Source organism: Carassius auratus, chromosome 2, assembly GCF_003368295.1.
Source record: "Carassius auratus strain Wakin chromosome 2, ASM336829v1, whole genome shotgun sequence".
NCBI lineage: Eukaryota > Metazoa > Chordata > Actinopteri > Cypriniformes > Cyprinidae > Carassius > Carassius auratus.
The window spans coordinates 27,226,944-27,249,174 of NC_039244.1; the positions used below are offsets into that span (position 1 = coordinate 27,226,944).

The 22,231-nt window shown below is 36.5% G+C and overlaps 1 protein-coding gene across 2 annotated transcripts in view; it reads right to left on the minus strand.

The window, feature by feature from the left end:
• The window catches only part of LOC113038818 (dipeptidyl aminopeptidase-like protein 6), a 98,064-nt gene that overhangs the window by 42,610 nt on the left and 33,223 nt on the right, over positions 1-22,231 (minus strand). The window contains exon 1 of one of the 2 annotated variants that reach the window (XM_026196518.1): positions 18,785-19,070. The exons of the other annotated variant lie outside the window; for it this stretch is intronic. Within the exon in view, the coding sequence (XP_026052303.1) occupies positions 18,785-18,835 (51 nt within the window). The 5' untranslated portion in view covers positions 18,836-19,070. Of the gene's footprint in view, positions 1-18,784; positions 19,071-22,231 lie in introns of those variants that run through there. 2 annotated transcript variants of the gene reach the window in all.

Sequence of the window (22,231 nt, forward strand, 5' to 3'; positions counted from 1 at the left end):
ATCATAGCTCCATGTAGCTGTTTTTATTTTATATTTTTTCTCTATAATATTTCTTACTATCACTGTCTGTTTGTTTGTTTTTTAAATTGTAAAATATAACTTAATTCACACCATATTTCTGATATTACGATTCAATCTTATCAGATTAACTTTGGGATCGTTCACTCTTCCGTGACTGCAGCACACCTGCAAAACGTTAGCACTCGTTAGCTTGTCATTAGCGTTTTCTTTTCTCCTCTCCTCTCCTCTCTCACGCTGCAGTTTTCCACAAGTTCATCAAACAACCGCAGTAAGAATATTTAATCAAGCACGGTGAGTAATGGCTTCTCCTACAATTGTTATTTGCACCTCTTGCCACATGTACAGTTTATCTATCTCTGTCGCTGATGAGGGATTCACATGTGATAAATGCAGGGAAACAGTTAGGCTGACAGAGAAGATTTCAGAATTAGAGACACGCATCCAAACTTTAATTGAGGACAGTAAGAATGTTAGGGCTCTAGATATGGCTTTGGATGCGTCTAGCTCAGGGATTCCTGTACATTGTCCGGTTCCAGCAGAGCCCCTGCAGCAGGGCAACTGGGTGACGGTGAGGCAGCGTAGTCGTGGGTCAAAACACCGCTCTTCTGTTCCGATCAAAACATTAAACAGGTTCTCCCCACTCAGTGATGCACCCACTGAGAAACCTGATGAAAGTGCTCTAGTTATTGGCGATTCTGTTGTACGGAACGTGAATATAGAGACACCAGCCACCATAGTCAAATGTTTACCGGGAGCCAGAGCGCCTGACATCTTGGCAAATTTAAAAGTGCTGGCTAATGCTAAACGTAAATACAGTAAGATTGTTATTCATGCCGGCGCTAATGATGTTCGACTTCGCCAGTCGGAGATCACTAAAAATAACTTTAAAGAGGTGTGTGAACTTGCAAGCACGATGTCAGACACTGTAATATGCTCTGGTCCCCTCCCTGCTTACCGTGGTGACGAGATGCATAGCAGATTGTCATCACTCAATGGCTTGATGTCTAAGTGGTGCCCACAGAATAACATAGGTTTCATAGACAATTGGACGAGCTTTTGGGGCAGACCTGACCTGTTTAAAAGAGATGGTCTTCATCCCTCCTGGGGTGGCGCCACTCTTCTGTCTAGAAATATGGCAAATAGTCTTAGTGTTTATACTTGACTAACTGGGGCCCAGGTCAGGAAGCAGACAGACTGGCTAAACCGACCGTCTGCTAGCTGCCTCCCGTCACAGAGGTCAGTTAATTCTCAGCACATAGAGACTCTTTCACCTAGATATCACACTATAGAGACTGTGTCTGTTCCCCGAACTAGAAAATACAAAAAACGTCCAAACCAAGTTAAGGTTAACAATTTAATTGAGGTTCAACAAATAAAAAACAAATGCAATATGGATAAACAAATGATAAAGATTGGCTTATTGAATATCAGATCAATTTCTACGAAAACACTTTTTGTAAATAATATGATAACTGATCATAATATAGATGTGCTCTGCTTGACAGAAACCTGGCTAAAACCTGATGATTACATTATTTTAAATGAGTCCACCCCCCAAGATTATTGTTATAAACACGAGCCGCGTCTAAAAGGCAAAGGGGGAGGAGTTGCTTCAATTTATAATAACGTTTTCAGGATTTCTCAGAGGGCAGGCTTCAAGTATAACTCGTTTGAAGTAATGGTGCTTCATATAACATTATCCAGAGAAACCAATTTTAATGATAAATCCCCTGTTATGTTTGTACTGGCTACTGTATACAGGCCACCAGGGCACCATACAGACTTTATTAAAGAGTTTGGTGATTTTACATCCGAGTTAGTTCTGGCTGCAGATAAAGTCTTAATAGTTGGTGATTTTAATATCCATGTCGATAATGAAAAAGATGCATTGGGATCAGCATTTATAGACATTCTGAACTCTATTGGTGTTAGACAACACGTTTCAGGACCTACTCATTGTCGAAATCATACTCTAGATTTAATACTGTCACATGGAATTGATGTTGATAGTGTTGAAATTATTCAGCCAAGTGATGATATCTCAGATCATTATTTAGTTCTGTGTAAACTTCATATAGCCAAAATTGTAAATTCTACTTCTTGTTACAAGTATCGAAGAACCATCACTTCTACCACAAAAGACTGCTTTTTAAGTTATCTTCCTGTTGTATCCGAATTCCTTAGCATATCCAAAACCTCAGAACAACTTGATGATGTAACAGAAACTATGGACTCTCTCTTTTCTAGCACTTTAAATACAGTTGCTCCTTTACGCTTAAGAAAGGTTAAGGAAAACAGTTTGACACCATGGTATAATGAGCATACTCGCACCCTAAAGAGAGCAGCCCGAAAAATGGAGCGCAGCTGGAGGAAAACAAAACTAGAGGTATTTCGTATTGCTTGGCGGGAAAGTAGCATATCCTACAGAAAAGCATTAAAAACTGCTAGATCTGATTACTTTTCTTCTCTTTTAGAAGAAAACAAACATAACCCCAGGTATTTATTCAATACAGTGGCTAAATTAACGAAAAATAAAGCCTCAACAAGTGTTGACATTTCCCAACACCACAGCAGTAATGACTTTATGAACTACTTTACTTCTAAAATCGATACTATTAGAGATAAAATTGCAACCATTCAGCCGTCAGCTACAGTTTCACATCAGACACTGCACTATAGACCCCCTGAGGAACAGTTCAACTCATTCTCTACTATAGGAGAGGAAGAATTGTATAAACTTGTTAAATCATCTAAACTTACAACATGTATGTTAGACCCTATACCATCTAAGCTCTTAAAAGAGGTGCTTCCAGAAGTCATAGGTCCTCTTCTGACTATTATTAATTCCTCATTGTCATTAGGATATGTCCCCAAAACCTTCAAACTGGCTGTTATTAAGCCTCTCATAAAAAAGCCACAACTTGACCCCAGAGAACTAGTTAATTATAGACCAATCTCGAATCTCCCTTTTCTGTCCAAGATACTAGAAAAGGTGGTATCCTCACAATTATATTCCTTCTTAGAGAAAAATGGTATATGTGAGGATTTCCAGTCAGGATTTAGACCATATCATAGTACTGAAACTGCTCTCCTTAGAGTTACAAATGATCTGCTCTTATCATCTGATCGTGGGTGTATCTCTCTATTAGTTTTATTGGATCTTAGTGCTGCGTTTGACACAATTGACCACAACATTCTTTTGCATAGACTTGAACACTTTGTTGGCATCAGTGGAAGTGCATTAGCATGGTTTAAATCGTACTTATATGACCGCCATCAGTTCGTAGCAGTGAATGAAGATGTATCATATCGATCACAAGTGCAGTATGGAGTACCTCAAGGCTCAGTTCTAGGGCCGCTACTCTTCACGCTTTATATGTTACCCTTGGGAGATATCATCAGGAAACATGGTGTTAGCTTTCACTGTTATGCTGATGATACGCAGCTCTATATTTCCTCGCAGCCCGGTGAAACACACCAATTTGAAAAACTAATGGAATGCATAGTCGATATAAAAAATTGGATGACGAGTAATTTCTTACTGCTAAATTCAGAAAAAACAGAGGTGTTAATCATAGGGCCTAAAAACTCTACTTGTAATAACCTAGAACACTGTCTAAGACTTGATGGTTGCTCTGTCAATTCTTCGTCATCAGTTAGGAACCTAGGTGTGATACTTGATCGCAATCTTTCCTTAGAAAGCCACGTTTCTAGCATTTGTAAAACTGCATTTTTCCATCTCAAAAATATATCTAAATTACGGCCTATGCTCTCAATGTCAAATGCAGAAATGTTAATCCATGCATTTATGACTTCAAGGTTAGACTATTGTAATGCTTTATTGGGTGGTTGTTCTGCACGCTTGGTAAACAAACTACAGCTAGTCCAAAATGCAGCAGCAAGAGTTCTTACTAGAACCAGGAAGTATGACCATATTAGCCCGGTCCTGTCCACACTGCACTGGCTCCCTATCAAACATCGTATAGATTTTAAAATATTGCTTATTACTTATAAAGCCCTGAATGGTTTAGCACCTCAGTATTTGAATGAGCTCCTTTTACATTATACTCCTCTACGTCCGCTACGTTCTCAAAACTCAGGCAATTTGATAATACCTAGAATATCAAAATCAACTGCGGGCGGCAGATCCTTTTCCTATTTGGCGCCTAAACTCTGGAATAACCTACCTAACATTGTTCGGGAGGCAGACACACTCTTGCAGTTTAAATCTAGATTAAAGACCCATCTCTTTAACTTGGCATACACATAACATACTAATATGCTTTTAATATCTAAATCCGTTAAAGGATTTTTAGGCTGCATTAATTAGGTAAACTGGAACCGGAACACTTCACATAACACCGTACTTTCTACATCATTAGAAGAATGGCATCTACGCTAATATTTGTCTGTTTCTCTCTTGTTCCGAGGTCACCGTGGCCACCAGATCCAGTCTGTGTCCAGATCAGAGGGTCACTGCAGTCACCCGGATCCAGTACGTATCCAGACCAGATGGAGATCATCATCTAGAAAGGACCTCTACATCCCTGAAAGACAGCGGAGACCAGGACAACTAGAGCCCCAGATACAGATGCCCTGTAAAGACCTTGTCTCAGAGGACCACCAGGACAAGACCACAGGAAACAGATGATTCTTCTGCACAATCTGACTTTGCTGCAGCCTGGAATTGAACTACTGGTTTCGTCTGGTCAGAGGAGAACTGGCCCCCCAACTGAGCCTGGTTTCTCCCAAGGTTTTTTTCTCCATTCTATCACCGATGGAGTTTCGGTTCCTTGCCGCTGTCGCCTCTGGCTTGCTTAGTTGGGGTCACTTCATCTACAGCGATATCATTGACTTGATTGCAAATTAAAACAGACACTATTTCAACTGAACAGAGATGACATAACTAAATTCAATGATGAACTGCCTTTAACTATCATTTTGCATTATTGAGACACTGTTTTCCAAATGAATGTTGTTCAGTGCTTTGGCGCAATGTATTTTGTTTAAAGCACTATATAAATAAAGGTGATTGATTGATTGATTTGTGGATTAATGCGTATTGGAGACGCGAAACGTTTAAAACGATTCAGTTCGATTTGGTGAACTGGTTCAAAAAGATCTGTTCGTGAACCGGATACCATTAAACTGCTTTGTTTTGAACTCTCTCACAACCACTGTTGGGAACGTTACTTTAAAAAAGTATTTAGTTATAGTTACTCACTACTTGTTCCAAAAAGTAACTGAGTTAGTAACTGAATTACTCTATAATAAAAGTAACTCGTTACCAGGGAAAGGAACTATTTGCGTAATGCTATATGTCGAATAATCTTTTTTTTTTTTTTTTTTTTTGAGCAGTTTCCACAAGTCAGTTAAAATGAGTAGAACAGACAGATATTCGTTGTGTGTGTTACTGTAAATATGATATACATGTTTACAGGGCAATGCAAAACTGCAGTATCCAGTTATGATAAAACAAAACTTTCAGCTGCCATAATAATGATTTATAAATTGAAGACGTGTATGTGATATGATATTTTCTGTCTTTGTATAGTGGAGCATTATTAAAAATAACTAAACACAGTAACAATCAAATGGATACGAACATTTCTGACTGACAAGTTTGTGCTTACCATACACGCAACCAACAATAAATTGTCAAAGGCTTTCATACATCTGAGTTTTCAAAATAATCCCTTTTGCGGTAGCTTGTTTGTTTATTTGACAAACGCAGAAATCTGTGTTGTCCCGTGAGGGCGGATGTAATTGTCTAACAAAGCTCAGAAGCAAAACACATGAAAACATTCTCATCTTGTACAACAAGAGGGATTTCGTTCTTAGGGAGCAGGAGACTGTGTCTGTTTAAGAAGATTTCCACCGGGATATGTGTGAAAGAAACAGGTTTCTAAAATTCTCCAAATGAAAATTAAAGATTGTGTATCTGTCCTTCTAAACTTGATCGAACGAAGATTCTCAACTTATGTGAGATTACAGCAGCTCAAACAGTCTGGAAAGTGTGTTCCCTGTGGGTTTTTAGGTTTTTATGAAACACACACCTGTTAAAAACTTCTCAAGCCCTGTATTCAAGTACATGAGAAAAAAAAAATCCTAGGTTTAGTTATTCTTGCGATAAGGATAAAACCCTACAAACCTCATCCGTGGTTTGGTGTTCCTCTGTAAGTAGGTTTTGTTTTTGTTGCCTCAGAAGAACAAGGACAGAAACTCGTCATGAAGGATGAAATTTATCTTTCCCGATCTCTTGTTTCCAGGGTAACAAGTGAAATAGATGAGACAAGAGGCAGAGTGTGATTGCTTCAGTGACAAAGTTAGGGCTTCTCACTCTCCGAGGCCAGAACCACGACTGGCATCAGTGATTTCAATCGACTGATGCTGTGCTGAAACACAAAGTCACTGGCCAGCAGGACAGCCGCATCTGTTAAGCCTCATCAGATGGGATTTCCTGGGTGTCCTTGTAGGGTCAGAGCCAGGCTAAATCACACACAAATGACTCACCAATGCTGCTGGGTTCAATCTAATCTCAAGGATGCTTGAATTCATGTGCATGTGTTCCATACAGTAGTGATCATTCCAATGCCCTATTCCTTCAAAGACATTTATGCATTTAGCAGAAACTTTTACCCAAAAAAACTTAGTGCATTCAGGCTAACGTTTTTTTACCTAACGTGTTCCCTGGGAATCGAACCCACAACCCTTTGCACTGCTAATGCAATGCTCTACCACTGAGCCACAGGAACACTTGAGGACCTTAACAGAAGGATTATTGGACAGCTGAAAGGTGTAGAGCTAAGAACTGCTGGTCACTTGGAACTCATTTTATGTTATTCTCATTGAAAATTCTGTTTATGGAATGTTTATGCTGTTTGAAATGCAGAAGCAACACATTGCATAACAACTTGCCATGCAATGAAAACACGGTTTGGACTGAAAAACATTAACAAAAATCGGATTTTAATCAGAGTCAAGCCACCTATAGTGGTTGGATTGGGTTTGTAAATATATTTTTCATGAGACTTTTTACTGACTAGACTTCAAAAACTAAACAGATTTTAATTCAATTGGAAAATGTTCACTGTAGTCGCTTTAGTGTTCGCATTAGATATAATGAAGGGAGACGTGAAAGATGGGACATCGCATTGTTTTCATATGGATTACTTTATCTTAGATATATCTCTCATGTCTTTTTTGAGTATTTGAGAAATATGCGATCAACAATCGGCTGGTATTTAGTCTTTTTTCAGCCAATTTTTCCGGAAGTACGCCAGCATGCAAATGAACTAAACTGTGACAAAAAAGAATGTTTTATTATTATTTTTTATTAAAGCCAGAAGTAAACGGCAGTTCTGTATAGGATGATTATTTTGATTTGACCTTAAAATTGACGAACATGCCTTGCTGATGTCAGAAATCAGAGGAAAATGGGCAGACTGGTTAAACATGATAGAAAGGCAGCAGTAACTCAAATAACCAGTCGTTACAACCAAGGTATGCAGAATACCATCTCTGCATACACAACACGTCGAACTACACCAGAAGACCACACCGCTCCTTTCAGCTAAGAACAAGAAGCGGAGGCTACAATTCACACAGGCTCACCAAAATTGTACAATAGAAGATTCGGAAAACATTGCCTGGTCTTGATTTCTGCTGGGACATTCAGATGGTAGGGCCAGAATTTGGCATAAAGATCATGAAAGCATTGATTCATCCTGCCTTGTCTCAATGGTTCAGGCTGCTGCTGGTGATAAAATTAATATTTTCTTGGCACAATTTGGGCCCCTTAGTACCAATTGAGCATCGTTTAAATGTCGTTTAAATGTCATGGCCATGGTCCTTAGTCACCAGATCTCAATCCAGTAGAGCAGCTTTGGGATGTGGTGGAACGGGAGATTCGCATCATGGATGGGCAGCCGACAAATCTGCAGCAACTGTGTGACGCTTTCATGTCAGTATGGACAAAAATCTCTGAGGAATGTTTCCAATGTTGAATCTATGCCACAAAGAACTAAGGCAGTTCTGAAGGCAAAAGGTGTACCCAATAAAGTGGCCAGTAAGTGAGTGTGTGTGTGTGTGTGTGTGTGTGTGTGTCTGTGTGTGTGTATGCATACAGGGGGTCTAAATACTTTCCATGTGTGTGTGTATATATATATAAATACTTTCCATGTGTGTGTGTGTGTGTATATATATATATAAGGGGTGCAACTATACGCGTCTTCGTATTGAACTGTTCAGTACGAGGCTTTCGGTTCGGTACGCGGTACGCATTATGTACCGAACGGTTCGTTGGACTAATTAATTATATTTGGAAAATATATAAAAAATTGTGAAATATAATGATATGCATTCAACAAGGTAGCCCAATAACCCAAACGACGCAACAGGCAACGCCCCTGACACCCCCGAAGAAGAAAAAAAACACCAACTTATATGTTTATGTTAGGCTACTCAGTCAAGCGCTCGCTCCTCAGTACGTGATGAAGGCTTGTTGCAAAATGGTCAATGCGTTTAACAGACCAGAAATAGAAGATCCTCCAGTGGTGTTTGGGTGCACTTTACCAATCGATCGGGGCATCCAAACAAGCACGGAATTCAAAATGGACTAGTACTGTACTGTGTCGGAATTTCCTGAGCAGTGCGATACAATTAACAGGCCTGCACGTTATTAGATAGAAGAACTGTTAGAAATAGAACGTATGCACGGGCATACTCCCTCTTGGCATAGTGCAGTGCAAATCGCGTTGTATCTGAAGGGCAACGCTGAGCCCAGGGTCCAGCGCAGTGTATACCACGTCCTGTGTGAAAGACCCTTTAGCCATTTTGTAACGAGCCTTCAGCGCGTACTGAGTGAGTGAGCCCATTACTCTGTTTTAAGAACATGCGTAATTGAGCCCCGTTACAATATTCCTTCATGCGCCCATTTCAGACAGACAGTAATTCCTGCTTTGTTCCAAAAAAACATAAGCCAATTGAGTAAAAACATAACATATAGAAACATATAGAGTTCCATATAAAAAGTTACATCTTTGTATTTGTTCATAACTACTACAACAATATAACATTTTCATTTTTTTTGTTTTTGTTTTATACAGTATGCTGCTAAGAAAACACCATAGAAGATGGGTAAAGAATAGCTCCATCATTGTTCAATGTAAAAAAAAAAACATACTTTGTTAGTTTTAATAAATTAAACATTTTTTAAAAATCAAGGAAATTTATCTGCAGTGTTATTTCGTATTTATTTTTATTTCAGTTTTAGTATTCAAACTTATTTTATTGAAGTTTTTTATGTAAGCTTTATTTCAATTAATACAAACAAAAAAGATAGTTAAGTTGGTAATAATAATAGTTAACTGGAAAGGCTCAGGGTTTTTTCATATATATATATTTTTATACATTTTTGCAAAAAGTATTATTCTGCCATCAACATTATAAAGTACAACTATAAATGAAAGGAAATCTGAACATGCCTAATAATTTAAAATCTGTATATACGTAGCTTCATAGTGTTTGTACTGGGTCAGTTCTGATTGGTCATTGACGGCTTTTAGCTCAAGTGAACTTTCCACATCAGCAACATGAAATAGACTCCATACACATCAAGGATAAATCCATCAATACATAATAAATGTTAAGTTCTAAATTAAGAACGCATGCTGTCAGAGGATCAGATTCAGGGCTAACCAGTCAGACATCCATCTGATCCATTCACATGAAACAACATCCTGCTGGAAAATTTAAAGATCTTCTGTGGAGACACAAAAAAAGTTCAATAGGTGCAATTATCCATTGACACAAGGGTCGGAGGTGCCTTTGAAAGAAATGCCATGGCAGGACATATAATGCAATCAGAGGCCAGGTTTAAAGAAAGCCCTCCGTCTGTGATGTGGTGCAGACTGAAGAGGCGACTGAAAGCTTTTGATCTTGTAATTGAACAGACACAAGCCCTCTCGACTGTGCTCGAAAAATATCACATTTTCCATGTTTGGTGCAGAAATATATCAAGCATCCATACAATGAGGCAGAGCATTAGTTGAAGAGGAAGCATCATTCTGCATTCAGTCTACACACAGCAGCTGTTGAATGATTCCACCCACACAATAAACTTTATTTATTAACCTTAAAGGGGTCATATGATGTGATTTCAATACTTCCTTTCTCTTCTGTAAAGATCTGTAAAGTTACAAAAACTAAAGTCTCAAATCCAAAGAGATATTCTTTATAAAAGTTAAAAGTCAACTTTCCAACCTTAAATAGCTCGTTCTAATGGTGTGTTCACACCAGATGCGAATGAAGCATTAAGCGTGAGTGATTTACATGTTAAGTTAATGCAAAGATGCGAATACACATCCTACGGTGCGATTCACGCGAATGAGGCGGTGCCAAAGATGCAACGCTAAAGTTGAAAATGTGAACTTTGGCAAAATTTCGCGCCACATTAACCAATCAGTAGTTTATTCTAGTAGTGACGTGATTACGATGTAGCGAGCGGAGGGAAAATTTGAAAAACAATGGAGGACAAAGTCATCGTCGCTGTATGTGGATACCCGGAGCTTATGATACTTCTTTATACTTTTACAGAAACAGAAATAAAAAGGATCTTGCTTGGAAGAAATAGACTAATTGAAGAAAGACCAAAGATTACCTGTTGGATTTACCAAAAGAAAGGATTATATTTTCTGTTTAACCACCAAAGAGACATCAGAGCCAGCAGCACATATCAGAAGGACTAGCCGTGTTGAGACTGCTCTAGACGGATACATGAGGACTGAGCTCATGTAAGCTGATCGTCTCCAAAATCAGCTAAATACATTTTTAAATAGGCACTGTCTTTATAAATAAACCTCATATTTGAGTTTAAGACACCTACATTCTCACCTGAAATACTTTTAAAACAACATTTATAAATAATAAATGGTGGTTGAAATCAGAATGCTGTGTGAACTCAACTAGCAAAAGCCCCTCCCATGACGTGAATTTGCATCTGTTGTGAAGTTAATTTCACACGCAAATGAAGCGAATTTCATGCGCGAATTAAGCGAATAAACTCAAAATTTTCAAGTGTCCAACTACGCACGAATAGCGCGATATATTTGTGCAAGTCGTGTCTGGTGTGAATGCACAGTAACATGCCCCCACAAGTCTCCATCACGATGTGGGAAGATTTACATAATGCGCTCAAATGTTCACGCAAAGAAAGGTGTAACTTTTATTTTGGCTGTTGCCGCCACTGCCATGTCGTGGAGACGCTCTGTGTTTCGTTGTGGAAGCGAAACTAATTTGTTTGGCCTTCTAAAATAGGACACAATTAGAAATCAGTGGTTAAGCTCTATTTAAAACACTGTTTGTGGCACAAAGGCTGTTTCTATAAAGTTAGGTAGTTCTAACTTTGCAAGGACAGTCTGCCTCACATCTTCTGACTCACAGCCTGTAAGTGGATATTTGACCTTGTGTGTCACTAGCAAGAGTTCTGAGTTTGTGTTACAGTATGGTATCCTTCAGGTTTAGTTACATGAAAAATGAACCCTTCCTGAAACAAGAAGTCATCTGAATTGTGTGAAATGTCCAAAATATTGAGATTTAAATAAATACATTGACACTACAAAGTACTTTGACACTTAAGTCACACCAAAAATGTATGAATATCTTTGCACTAGTCACAAAACATCAAACAATTGGCATTTCCAAACAAATGATACTTTATTTTATCTCAGAACTAATTTTCAATTTAGAAAATTTTGCATTTACTTCAAACCAAATGGTGTTTTTGGTGTATTTAGGATGTAAGAAGTAATTTCTCCTCAAGTTTCCACAGGTGTCCTAGAGTAACTGCAGCTGTAGAGAATCCCATTACTACTAAGATCCATCAACATTTAGGGTCTTCATTTTGAACAGTCTATCTGTTGTGTAGTCATTTAATGTTTTCCTCGATTTTTTGATATACACACCATGAAGAAAGCATGAAATCAAAATGAGATGTCTCAAAAAAATCTACTGCGGGGCGTCATATGCCACAGTCTTGTTTGCTTGTAATTGAAATGTTATTGATTTTGGGATGACCTTTGCAGCAGCTGTTTTATTTTAGGCAGAAGACAAAGAGATGTGCTTGCAGCAATATAAGCTTTCTGTCGTTCATCATTAATCTGTCAGTTCACCTAGAAGTACTTTATATCATTATGATAACCTTGAAAGATCTTCAAGATGTGTTTCTTGTAGCCTACAACCTAAATGAAAACTGGTTTGCTACAGTTGAGGAAGCAGTAATCATCGTCAGATTCTCTGGGATTCTTAAGTAACCAGTGATCAAATCACAGCACTTTCCCAACCATGAGAATCCATTGAGCTGCATTTCAGACCCATGGAGATCTCCTAATCACTGAGACTGATATGCTAAGATGCTCAAAAACAAACTTGAGTATTTAGCTTTAAAGGGATAGGCCAAAAATAAAAATCCTTTCGTCATTTACTGACCATCACTATATAACATAATATCTCTTTTCCATACACAGTACAGACAGTGGAGACCATACCTTGTTAAGCAACAGAACACTACAAAACTAGAAAAATAAAACATCCCTAATCACCTCTAATCTAAAAATAATAATTAAAATAAGGAATCTCTGACTCATGACTCATGCACCATATTTTAAGTCTTTCTGAACCACTTAGGAGTTGACCAAAAGTACCAGTCAATCAAAAAACATAAAAGTAGTCTCTAAAAGTAGTATGTGTCCAAGGATGCATCAGTTATGATCTGATTCGCTGGCTTATGCAAAGTCTGTGAAAAGTCAAGGTGGATAGGGTTTTATCACACCTAAACATCAGATATGAACTAAATGAACAGTAAATGGTTATTATATGTCAGGCAAGGACTCTCTTACTGTCAGAATAAGCTGCGAAGTAGGCCAAACTTTGTGCAGAAAATTTTGCCTCTGCAAGAATGAAATAACAGAAAAACAAGCCATGATCAGGGCAACCTTGAATTATTTCATGAAAAGGGACACCGAAGCAGATGTCTTCATTAGTTTCAGCCTAAAAAAAGCCATTAGAGAAGCTGGGAAGCTAAAGCTGAAACTCTGAGCGATAGGAGACTGAAGGCAACGCCGAAATGAAGCGGCTCTCATTTGTTACACCTAATGGGCAAACTAGGAAACAACAAAAGAAACAAACAGGAAATGATGGAGGAGGAATGAAAGCCATTGTTGCAGCACAAAGCAGCACAGTTTTCTCATACACAGAGCTTCCACTAGAACAGACATCTTCATCTGCGAGCGGCTCTTATTAGTTCATGCGAACGCAGAAATCATCGGCCGATCTGTCACGACACCCGCCAGGCATGTTTCACTTCATTTCCCAGAGGTCATCAAGTGACATATTGCTATGCCATAATGGGATATCACTTTTCCACCGATTTATGAATGCTTTTGATGTTATAATAATCATTTGTTTCTCTGTTCTGACAGCAAGCACTCTGTTTTATTGTAAAAACATCAGCGAGAAACAGTATTTCCAGTGCTCTCCACTGACAACACCATATATTTAGCCTGCAATAGCGTGATCACCTTTTATCTTCCGTCACGTCAATCCTGACAGCACCAGCATTTGTGAAGGAAAGCACTTCTGAGTGCCATATGTGTGTGAAGGGCACTTCACAACTATGAAATAGACAGGAGAGTTGACTGGCACAACAGCTCAATCATGCATAAAAGAGATCTTTAACAGGCCCATTATAATCTTCTCAATCGTGATGAGTGATTAAACAGTTCTGCAAAAAAATACCAATTAAATATATTTAAATAATAATAGTAATAATTTAATAAATAAACTTCTATTCATCAAATATATATTACATTTACCAAAAATGACAAAAAAGACATTTATCATGTTACAAATAAATGCTTCTTTTAAAACTTTCTATACATCAAACAAACCTGAAGAAAATAAATAAATAAAGACTTCCACAAAGATATGAAGAAGCACAACCGTTTTCAATATTAATAATAATAATATTAGAATGATTTATGATCATGTGACTCTGAAGGCTGGAGGAATGATGCTGAGAATTCAGCTTTGCATCACAGGAATAAATGACATTTTAAAATATGGCCTTCTTTAGTTTTAACATTAATTTAAATGGACTTACTAGCTTTTATTAAACCAACCATGCTTTTTCTCACTGCAATAACGACTCAACTCAACGCAGAATTGTTACAAAAAAGCTACAGAACAGATCTGAAATTATGATGTGGAGTAATATGAGTCATAAAGCAATCTGCTACACTGCAGAGAAAGAAACTGACCATGATTTAACAGAAACAGTATCACCAGCGAAGACATGTTGTGATTTGTCTCAGAGGTGATGGAGGGAGGTAGAAAAATAGCTCAACTGAAAATAGGGCTACTGCGACCATTACCATTACTTAGAGGTAGTGATACGCACAAAATCATTTCAACACGTGGATATGAATGACACTTCAAATCCTGATGAGCAGAGCTGTGCTATTAGTCTCAGCGATTTTTATCTGGTGGATGAAAAAACAGCTTAACCACTGATTTAAATACATCACACAAATGTACAGGAGAGATCTGAGCCATATCTACTGTAAGAACCAGTGCTTCTATTGAAGTGGGCCAATAAACTACATCTTGCACCACATTAATACATTAATAAACATCTCCCACTCAAACTCCGTTAGTTAGACTCGATGAGGTGGATTCCATCCAACACTAGCAAACACCACTCACATTTTCCACAGGATATTTAAAAACCATGTTTAAAATGTTGTTATGAAGTTTAAATAGCAAATGTGCAGTGCTCGTGAATGTGCAAAATGTGTTGCAAAATATAAAAGAAAGAAATTAGAAATTGTATTTTATGTAAAGAAAATGAGCATCAATAGTTCATTATTTTCCTTTACTGTAATGCCAAAACCCCCAAAGATATAAAATCATTCATACATCATAGTAGTATTTATTCTCTTTAATTTGTTGATTTAAAATTAAATTGTGTATTAAAATATTAAACAGTATAATGTGTAATTCAAAAAAAAAAAGTGATTTATAAAAAAAGTGCTATATTTATTTCCCTATTGATTTTGGTGGTAAATGTAATATGTTTTTGTAAGATTCACCAACATGAGTAAGAAAGAGAAAGGACCGTTACATAACAGAGTAACACTTATTATATGGCATCTCTGACAGATATTAAAATCCATCACCTCTAGGAATGATGAGAAAGAGAGAAAGAAGGGCACAGTAATTCCCACACAACCCCTCCAACAAAACAAGGCTAAACAACATACAGTAAACCCACAGCTTGATGTGAAAGAGCTTTTATCCAGGCGCAAGCATGCAGAAGTTATTAAGGAGACAACTTTAAATGAGATCCACCTGGAAAGCAAACAGCCTAAATATTAATTATGATTGTGCCTCTATCAAATCTCCTTGATCACACGGAGAGTGAGTTCTTCAATTAGAACGTCATCATCGTATAGCAATATTAAAATCATAAACCTAATCCAAAAAGCTGCCGAATCGGAGCTATTCCTAACACGCTGCTGTTGTTGCTCAGACAGGTGCACTTTGAAGGGCAGGTGGACGGGAACCCATGCTCCCGTCTGTCAGTGCTTTGCCCGAACTGATTGCTCATAATTGTACTTAATGGGGGATGTTCTTTTTCATCTGGGCTCCAAACATCAAACGCAATTCCCAATTAATCCCGTCTATCAGACCCACTTAATCGCTGCCACCACTCCAAATATAGCCCCTCCTTTCAGCAGAATCAAAGGCAGCTATTCTAAGACAAGCCATTCTTCCACTGCTTAAACCCTAATCAGTGTCATCAGAGAGCCCTACTTAGGGATGAAGTGTGAAAAGCAGCTTGAGAGGGTGCTCTTTAAATATCACGATTTCTTCAATAAAAATCCTAAATATAATAAAAATTGCAGTAGACTTCATTTAAGTGACACATGGTTGATAGGTCATGTTTGGAGAACAATGTAACAAGGTCAGGAGAATGTGTGATTAATGAATAGCGTGAAAGGAATCAGAGCACAGATGCAGCAGTTCTGCTTTATTGATTTGAGCGATGAGAATGCAGGTTACAGGGCTTGACACAATAACTGCAGATCGGGAAATAAAGAGTGGTGTTTACGCTGGCCATCTGTTGTGCGGAGGTTTTGACAGCCACCTGATAAGGGCTGAGTATAGGACAGAACACATGTTGGGTTGCTTAATATTTATTCATTTTTAGTATACTAGCTGATCTTTTACTTCATACACTGATTACTGTTTAGAGATAAACTTAAATCCTCTAAACTTTTGTAAAATACTCCACACAACCACTGGTTACATGATAAATTCCTTTATATCATATTTACAGTATTTATATATATATATTTTTTAATAGTAGGACTAGGACACACACACACACACACACACACACACACACACACACACACACACACACACACACACACACACATACACACACACACACACACACACATATATATATATATATATAAATTAAATTAAATTAAATTAAATTAAATTAAATTAAATTAAATGATCAATGTCATATAATTATGACCTGTGGATTATTTCAGGTTCCAGATATATATATACAGTACAGACTAAGAATTTGGAAACATTACTATTTTTAATGTTTTTGAAAGAAGTTTCTTCTGCTCATCAAGCCTGCATTTACTTGATCAAAAATACAGAAAAAAATTAAATATTGTGAAATATTATTACAATTTAAAATAATTGTTTTTAAATGTATTATACTTTAAATGATCATTTATTTCTCTGATGCAAAGCTGAATTTTTAGGATCATTATCACATGATCCTTTAGAAATCATTCTAATATGATGATTCATTATCAAAGTTGGAAACAGTTCTGCTGCTTAATATTTTTTCAGAACATTTGATACTTTTTTAGGATACTTTGATAAATAAAAAAAAAAAAAAAGAAAAAAAAAAGAAGCTATGTTTTTAAAATATAAATATTTTGTAATAACAATATACACTACTGGTCAGTAATTTGGCGTCAGTACTTTTTCTTTTCTTTCTTTTTTTTAAAATAAAATCAATACTTTTTTCAGCAAGGATGTGTTAAATTGATAAAAAGTGATAATAAAGAAAATATATTATTAGAATATATATTATTATATTTTTTTTTATTTTGAATAAATGCAGTTCTTTTTAACCTTTTATTGATCAAATATATTAGACAGCAGAACTGTTTCCAACACTCATAATAAATCAGAATATAAGAATGATTTCTAAATGATCATGTGATCGACTGATGTTACATGTGGCACTGAAGCTGGAGGAATGATGCTGAAAATTCAGCTGCGCATCACAGGAATAAATTATTTTCTTAAAGTATATTCAAATAGAAAACTATTATTTTAAATTGTAATAATATTTCACAATATTACTGTTTTTTTTCTGTATTTTTGATCAAATAAATGCAGGCTTGATGAGCAGAAGAAACTTCTTTCAAAAACATTAAAAATAGTAATGTTTCCAAACTTTTGGTCTGTATTGTATATAAAATGTACAAATTCTACATTAAAAACCTGTTTCGTAAGTTACCTTAACACATGTAATAAAATTATATGGGATTTAATGAAATAATTTTAAAAGTACATTTACAGTAAAACATTACAACTTTTTTATATAAAAAGTATGAATTAACATATAATTTGTTGCAAATCTATTTTATATTCAACAAGACAGCATAGTAAAATATTATATATATATATATTGTGGTTTAGGTTGTGTTTAGTGTAATATGTAATATCCTCTCATGTCTATTTGAAAATGTAAGCAGTTCAGATGAACTTTTAATCTCGTTTACATTTAATAATTTAGCAGACACTTTTATCCTGTGACTTACAAATGAGGACAATCACAGTTCATAATAAGAGCCAACAATACTGTACTTGCACTACCCAATGCCATGTTTCTAGCATTAACTCTAGTACCATAGTAGCTACAGAGTTTAATTAAAATGCAAAAAATTACAGAAGAAAAGAACTCTGCTTACGTAAGGAGTATTACTTTTACAAAGTAGGTTAAACTATATATAATTTAAAATTTACACTTAGCAAAATGCAATCCAGTAGGCAATAATGCATAACAGTATTTTTCTGACACAGTGTATTTTATAGGGTATGAAAGCCACATGCATGAAGAAAACCGTATATCAAGGCTGAGTGGTAGAAGTGATATTATTATAGCACAAAAAAAAAAAACCTTCTTAAGTATTTTCTTGATTGAGACATATATTATTTTGCCATGTTCAATATAGTTAGACTTCTAATACATGCAACAGCTGTCAAAAGTTTGTAAAAAAAAAGTAAAACATAAATATTTTTATAAATTAGGGTGACTTGACACTTGACTTGGCCAAGGCTGCATTTATTTAATTATATATATATAATATAAATATATATATATATATATATATATATTACAATTTAAAATAACAGTATTATATTTTAATATGTTTTAAATTGTAATTTATTTCTGTTCTTTAGTTTTAAACATGTAAAGTAATTTGATACAAAATAAGATCTCATAATTTAATTAAACGTGCCGTTCAGACACGACGAGCTCAAATCACACGCAGCTGGAACTGACAGTGAGAGATCAGGCACGACTCTCCTCACGTCCGACACTCCACACACACGAAGCATGAACTAGAAAAGAGAAGCTCTCGGACTTCAAAGTCTCTACCTGTTCTTGATGATACGCTTTTCCCGGCGCGAGGGACTCGGCTGAAGTCATGCTGCTGAACACGCAGATAGAAAGACTGGCGCAGGCGCTCTTCAGACGGAATGAGAAGCGTTATTCTCCCTGAAACCCATTCAGTGATGGAGAGACAGAGAGAGAGAGCGCGCGCGCGAGAGAGAGAAGGGGCAGCGACTAAACGCGCTTTATTTAGCCTGGAGACACGCGCTGCTTCTGTCGCGAGCTGAACAGCAAACATTAAGGGACGCGAGGCGTTGCGCAGCTGCAGAACAGTTTTGTTACAAAACAGCATTCTGATTTAGAAGTCAGTGGCTTCTGCCAAGATGAGATGATTTATGAAATGTTTCATCCTGTGAACATAAATACTGTCCAACAAAACTCAGATGTGATGGTGACAGATGGAGCGTGCATGGAGCACCTGAGCTCATTTGTGCTGACTAAAATTTCAGACATGTTCATGTCAATTGTTTTAAAGTATTCAGCAGAAAACAGACAATATTTTGTGTTAGATGCATAATAATAATTGCATCCTGTCTTTCCTTAAACTGTTCTGTCAAAATAAAGGCGGGAGTTTTTCAGCTCTTGTATAGTAATGGACATTTATGCATTTTAACTTCCAAGGAATAGTTCGCCTAAAAATAGAAATATGCTAAATTTGATGTTTTTATCAGCTTTTTGGACTCTCATTCTGACGGCACCCATTCACTGCAGAGGAAGCATTCGTGAACAAGTGATGCAATGCTGCATTTCTCCAAATCTGATGAAGAAACAAACTCATCTACATCATGGTTTGCCTGAGGGAGAGTTAACAATCAGTCAATTTTCCAGTTTGAGAGAACTACTCCTTTAAAACAGATCGAATTTATCCCTAAGAAGTGATTTGATCTCAAAGCCAGGAGAGCAACGAACAAGAAATGTGAATTGATCCGTCATAATTAAATAACTATAATACTAATTAGTATACTATTTTGGTTGCTTAATTGTTTCGTAATACCTCTGAATAGAAGCATAATTCATTTATTTTCTCGCTATCTCACGTTGCAATAAATGTTGTCATGGCAACTAACACCAATTGCCATGCTGGTTTTGTAACTCGGCTAGAGACGTGGCAAGGAATTGAACAATCAGATCCACCACCTACACCGCTTTTTCATTATGCTTTTCATTTCACATGCATGGCACAAAAGCTACACTAATGAATTAATCATTCTGCTGTAAATAGAAAAGCGTATTGATGGGTGTTACAACAGAGATGCAAATATGCAACATAAATGAGAAACATTCTAAAGAGTTTGAAATGCCAGACAAGCAAAATTCGTAATGACACTTCAGAAATCATAGAGCGACAGGCGCTGTTGCTAGAAGAACATGATGCAAGAGTGAAAAAGCCCGGTCTGATCTGGGTTCAGAAGACCTAGAATCTGATCAGCACAAATGAAAGCATCCAGCTGGACAGCACATCTTTCAGTATCAGTTGAAACGCTTTGCTAATGGACAGCTTGAGCACTTATTTAAGCAGCAGTGCAGTGATAGCTCTATAAACATCTCAAGGCCACAAGGTCAAGCGTTGAGTGCCGAGGCTGGCACAGATTCGTTTTCACGTCGTCAGTCTCATCCTGAGAGGTTTCACGAAGCAAGCAACACCTTATTACCAAACATACACAATGGAGGAAATGGCACAATTATCTGTTTTTTGATCAACTTCCAGCCTTCCTCATGTCTCTGACAATCTTAGCTAACGCACAGAGACGCTGCATTAGTCACACTCTGAGACTCGGCCGTGAATAGATTTACCAGCATGTTAATTACACAGCGCACTTCATGAGACGGAGGAAGCAGAAAACTGTGCTTTATGTTTTGCCTGTTCAGTGGTTGATTTAAAAAGCTGAAGAGAAAAAGGTAAAACAAGGCCTCAATGGAAGATACATTCATTCAAATACAATAACAGATTTTGTATTTAAAGCAGAAACTAGTTGTAAGTGTACAGCATATTGAAAAGTAAATACTGTATACTGGATACTATTTTTTAAGTAGTATGTGAAAGAGGATGAGCAATAATAATTACATAAATCAACACAAAATTACAATTTTGTAAATGCATGTTATAGCAAACTATTTATTTTGCCCTCATAATGTTTAATCAAAAAGTCATAACCTGATCTTTCGGTGAAAACATTAATTTTTTAATGCAACACCCACATCTTAAAGGGATGCTTCAGCCATGAATGAAAATTCTGTCACATTTATTCATCTGTAAGGTGTCCTTTCTTCTGTTGAACACATATCATGAAGAATGGTAACCACACAGTTAACAGCAGCCAATGACTTCTAAATACTTTTTTTCCCCATGCCATATATATACTTTGTATACTGTATATACATACAGTACATAACCATAAACTTATTTTACTAAATTTGGGGCTCATATTGAATTCAAATTACCATTCTTGCTGAATGCATTATTTAGTAAAATGTTAGCAACAAAATATTTATAGTTTGCCAGCAGAGATTTACTACTGCATTTTTAAACATGTATTATGTATTATTTATTGTTGTAATAAAACGTATCGAACCCTCATCCAAGGCAAAAACCAAACACTCAAACAATTGTAGCATCACACCAGAAATAATGCGCTATTTGGAAAAGCCCAATTGCAAACCAGAAGAGGAATGAAGACAATAGTGTTTACTGAACTCATCTATCGGTGCCGAAGCATGAATCGCTGCGGTGTAGAGGGCTAAACTCTTACCCCCATCTCCCTACGAGTACAGCTGAAACCATGAGCGCTGATTGCTCCTCACAGATTTTCCTCAGAGAAATTGTAGAAAGGAAGGTTTTCGCATGCGGCTCTAATCGGACAAAACACAGGCTTCTGTTCAAATTTCTTTGAATGCCATCATTGAACTTCCAAACCATTTTCATTTGAAATAAGGTTATGGCCTGAATATGTTACTGTAATTCTTCAGAGTTGCTTAGGAATTACTGAATAGAACCAATGTTAAAAAGGAAAGGATTTGTTAAATCCTTAACCCTATTTTGCAAAGCTTTACACTGTAAAAAGTAATACAAATGACTGCCTCAAATTTCTTCTAATTTTGGGGTGATCTCATCTTTTAAAGCAGTGGTTCTGGTGCAACTTGGGCTTCTGAATAAATGTGATACTTTTTAGCTATTATGTCACACCTATATGAGCCTTAAAAGCTTGATGTTTCAAACATAACATATATATATATATATATATATATATATAAATATATATATATATATATATATATATATATATATATATATATATATATATATATATATATATATATATATACTTTTTTGTTACTTGAAGGTTCAATTAAAAGTTTCATAAAAAAATAAAAACTGGGGATTTTTGTACTAAAGTATGTTATGAGCCATTTTAGTCAAATAATATAATAATC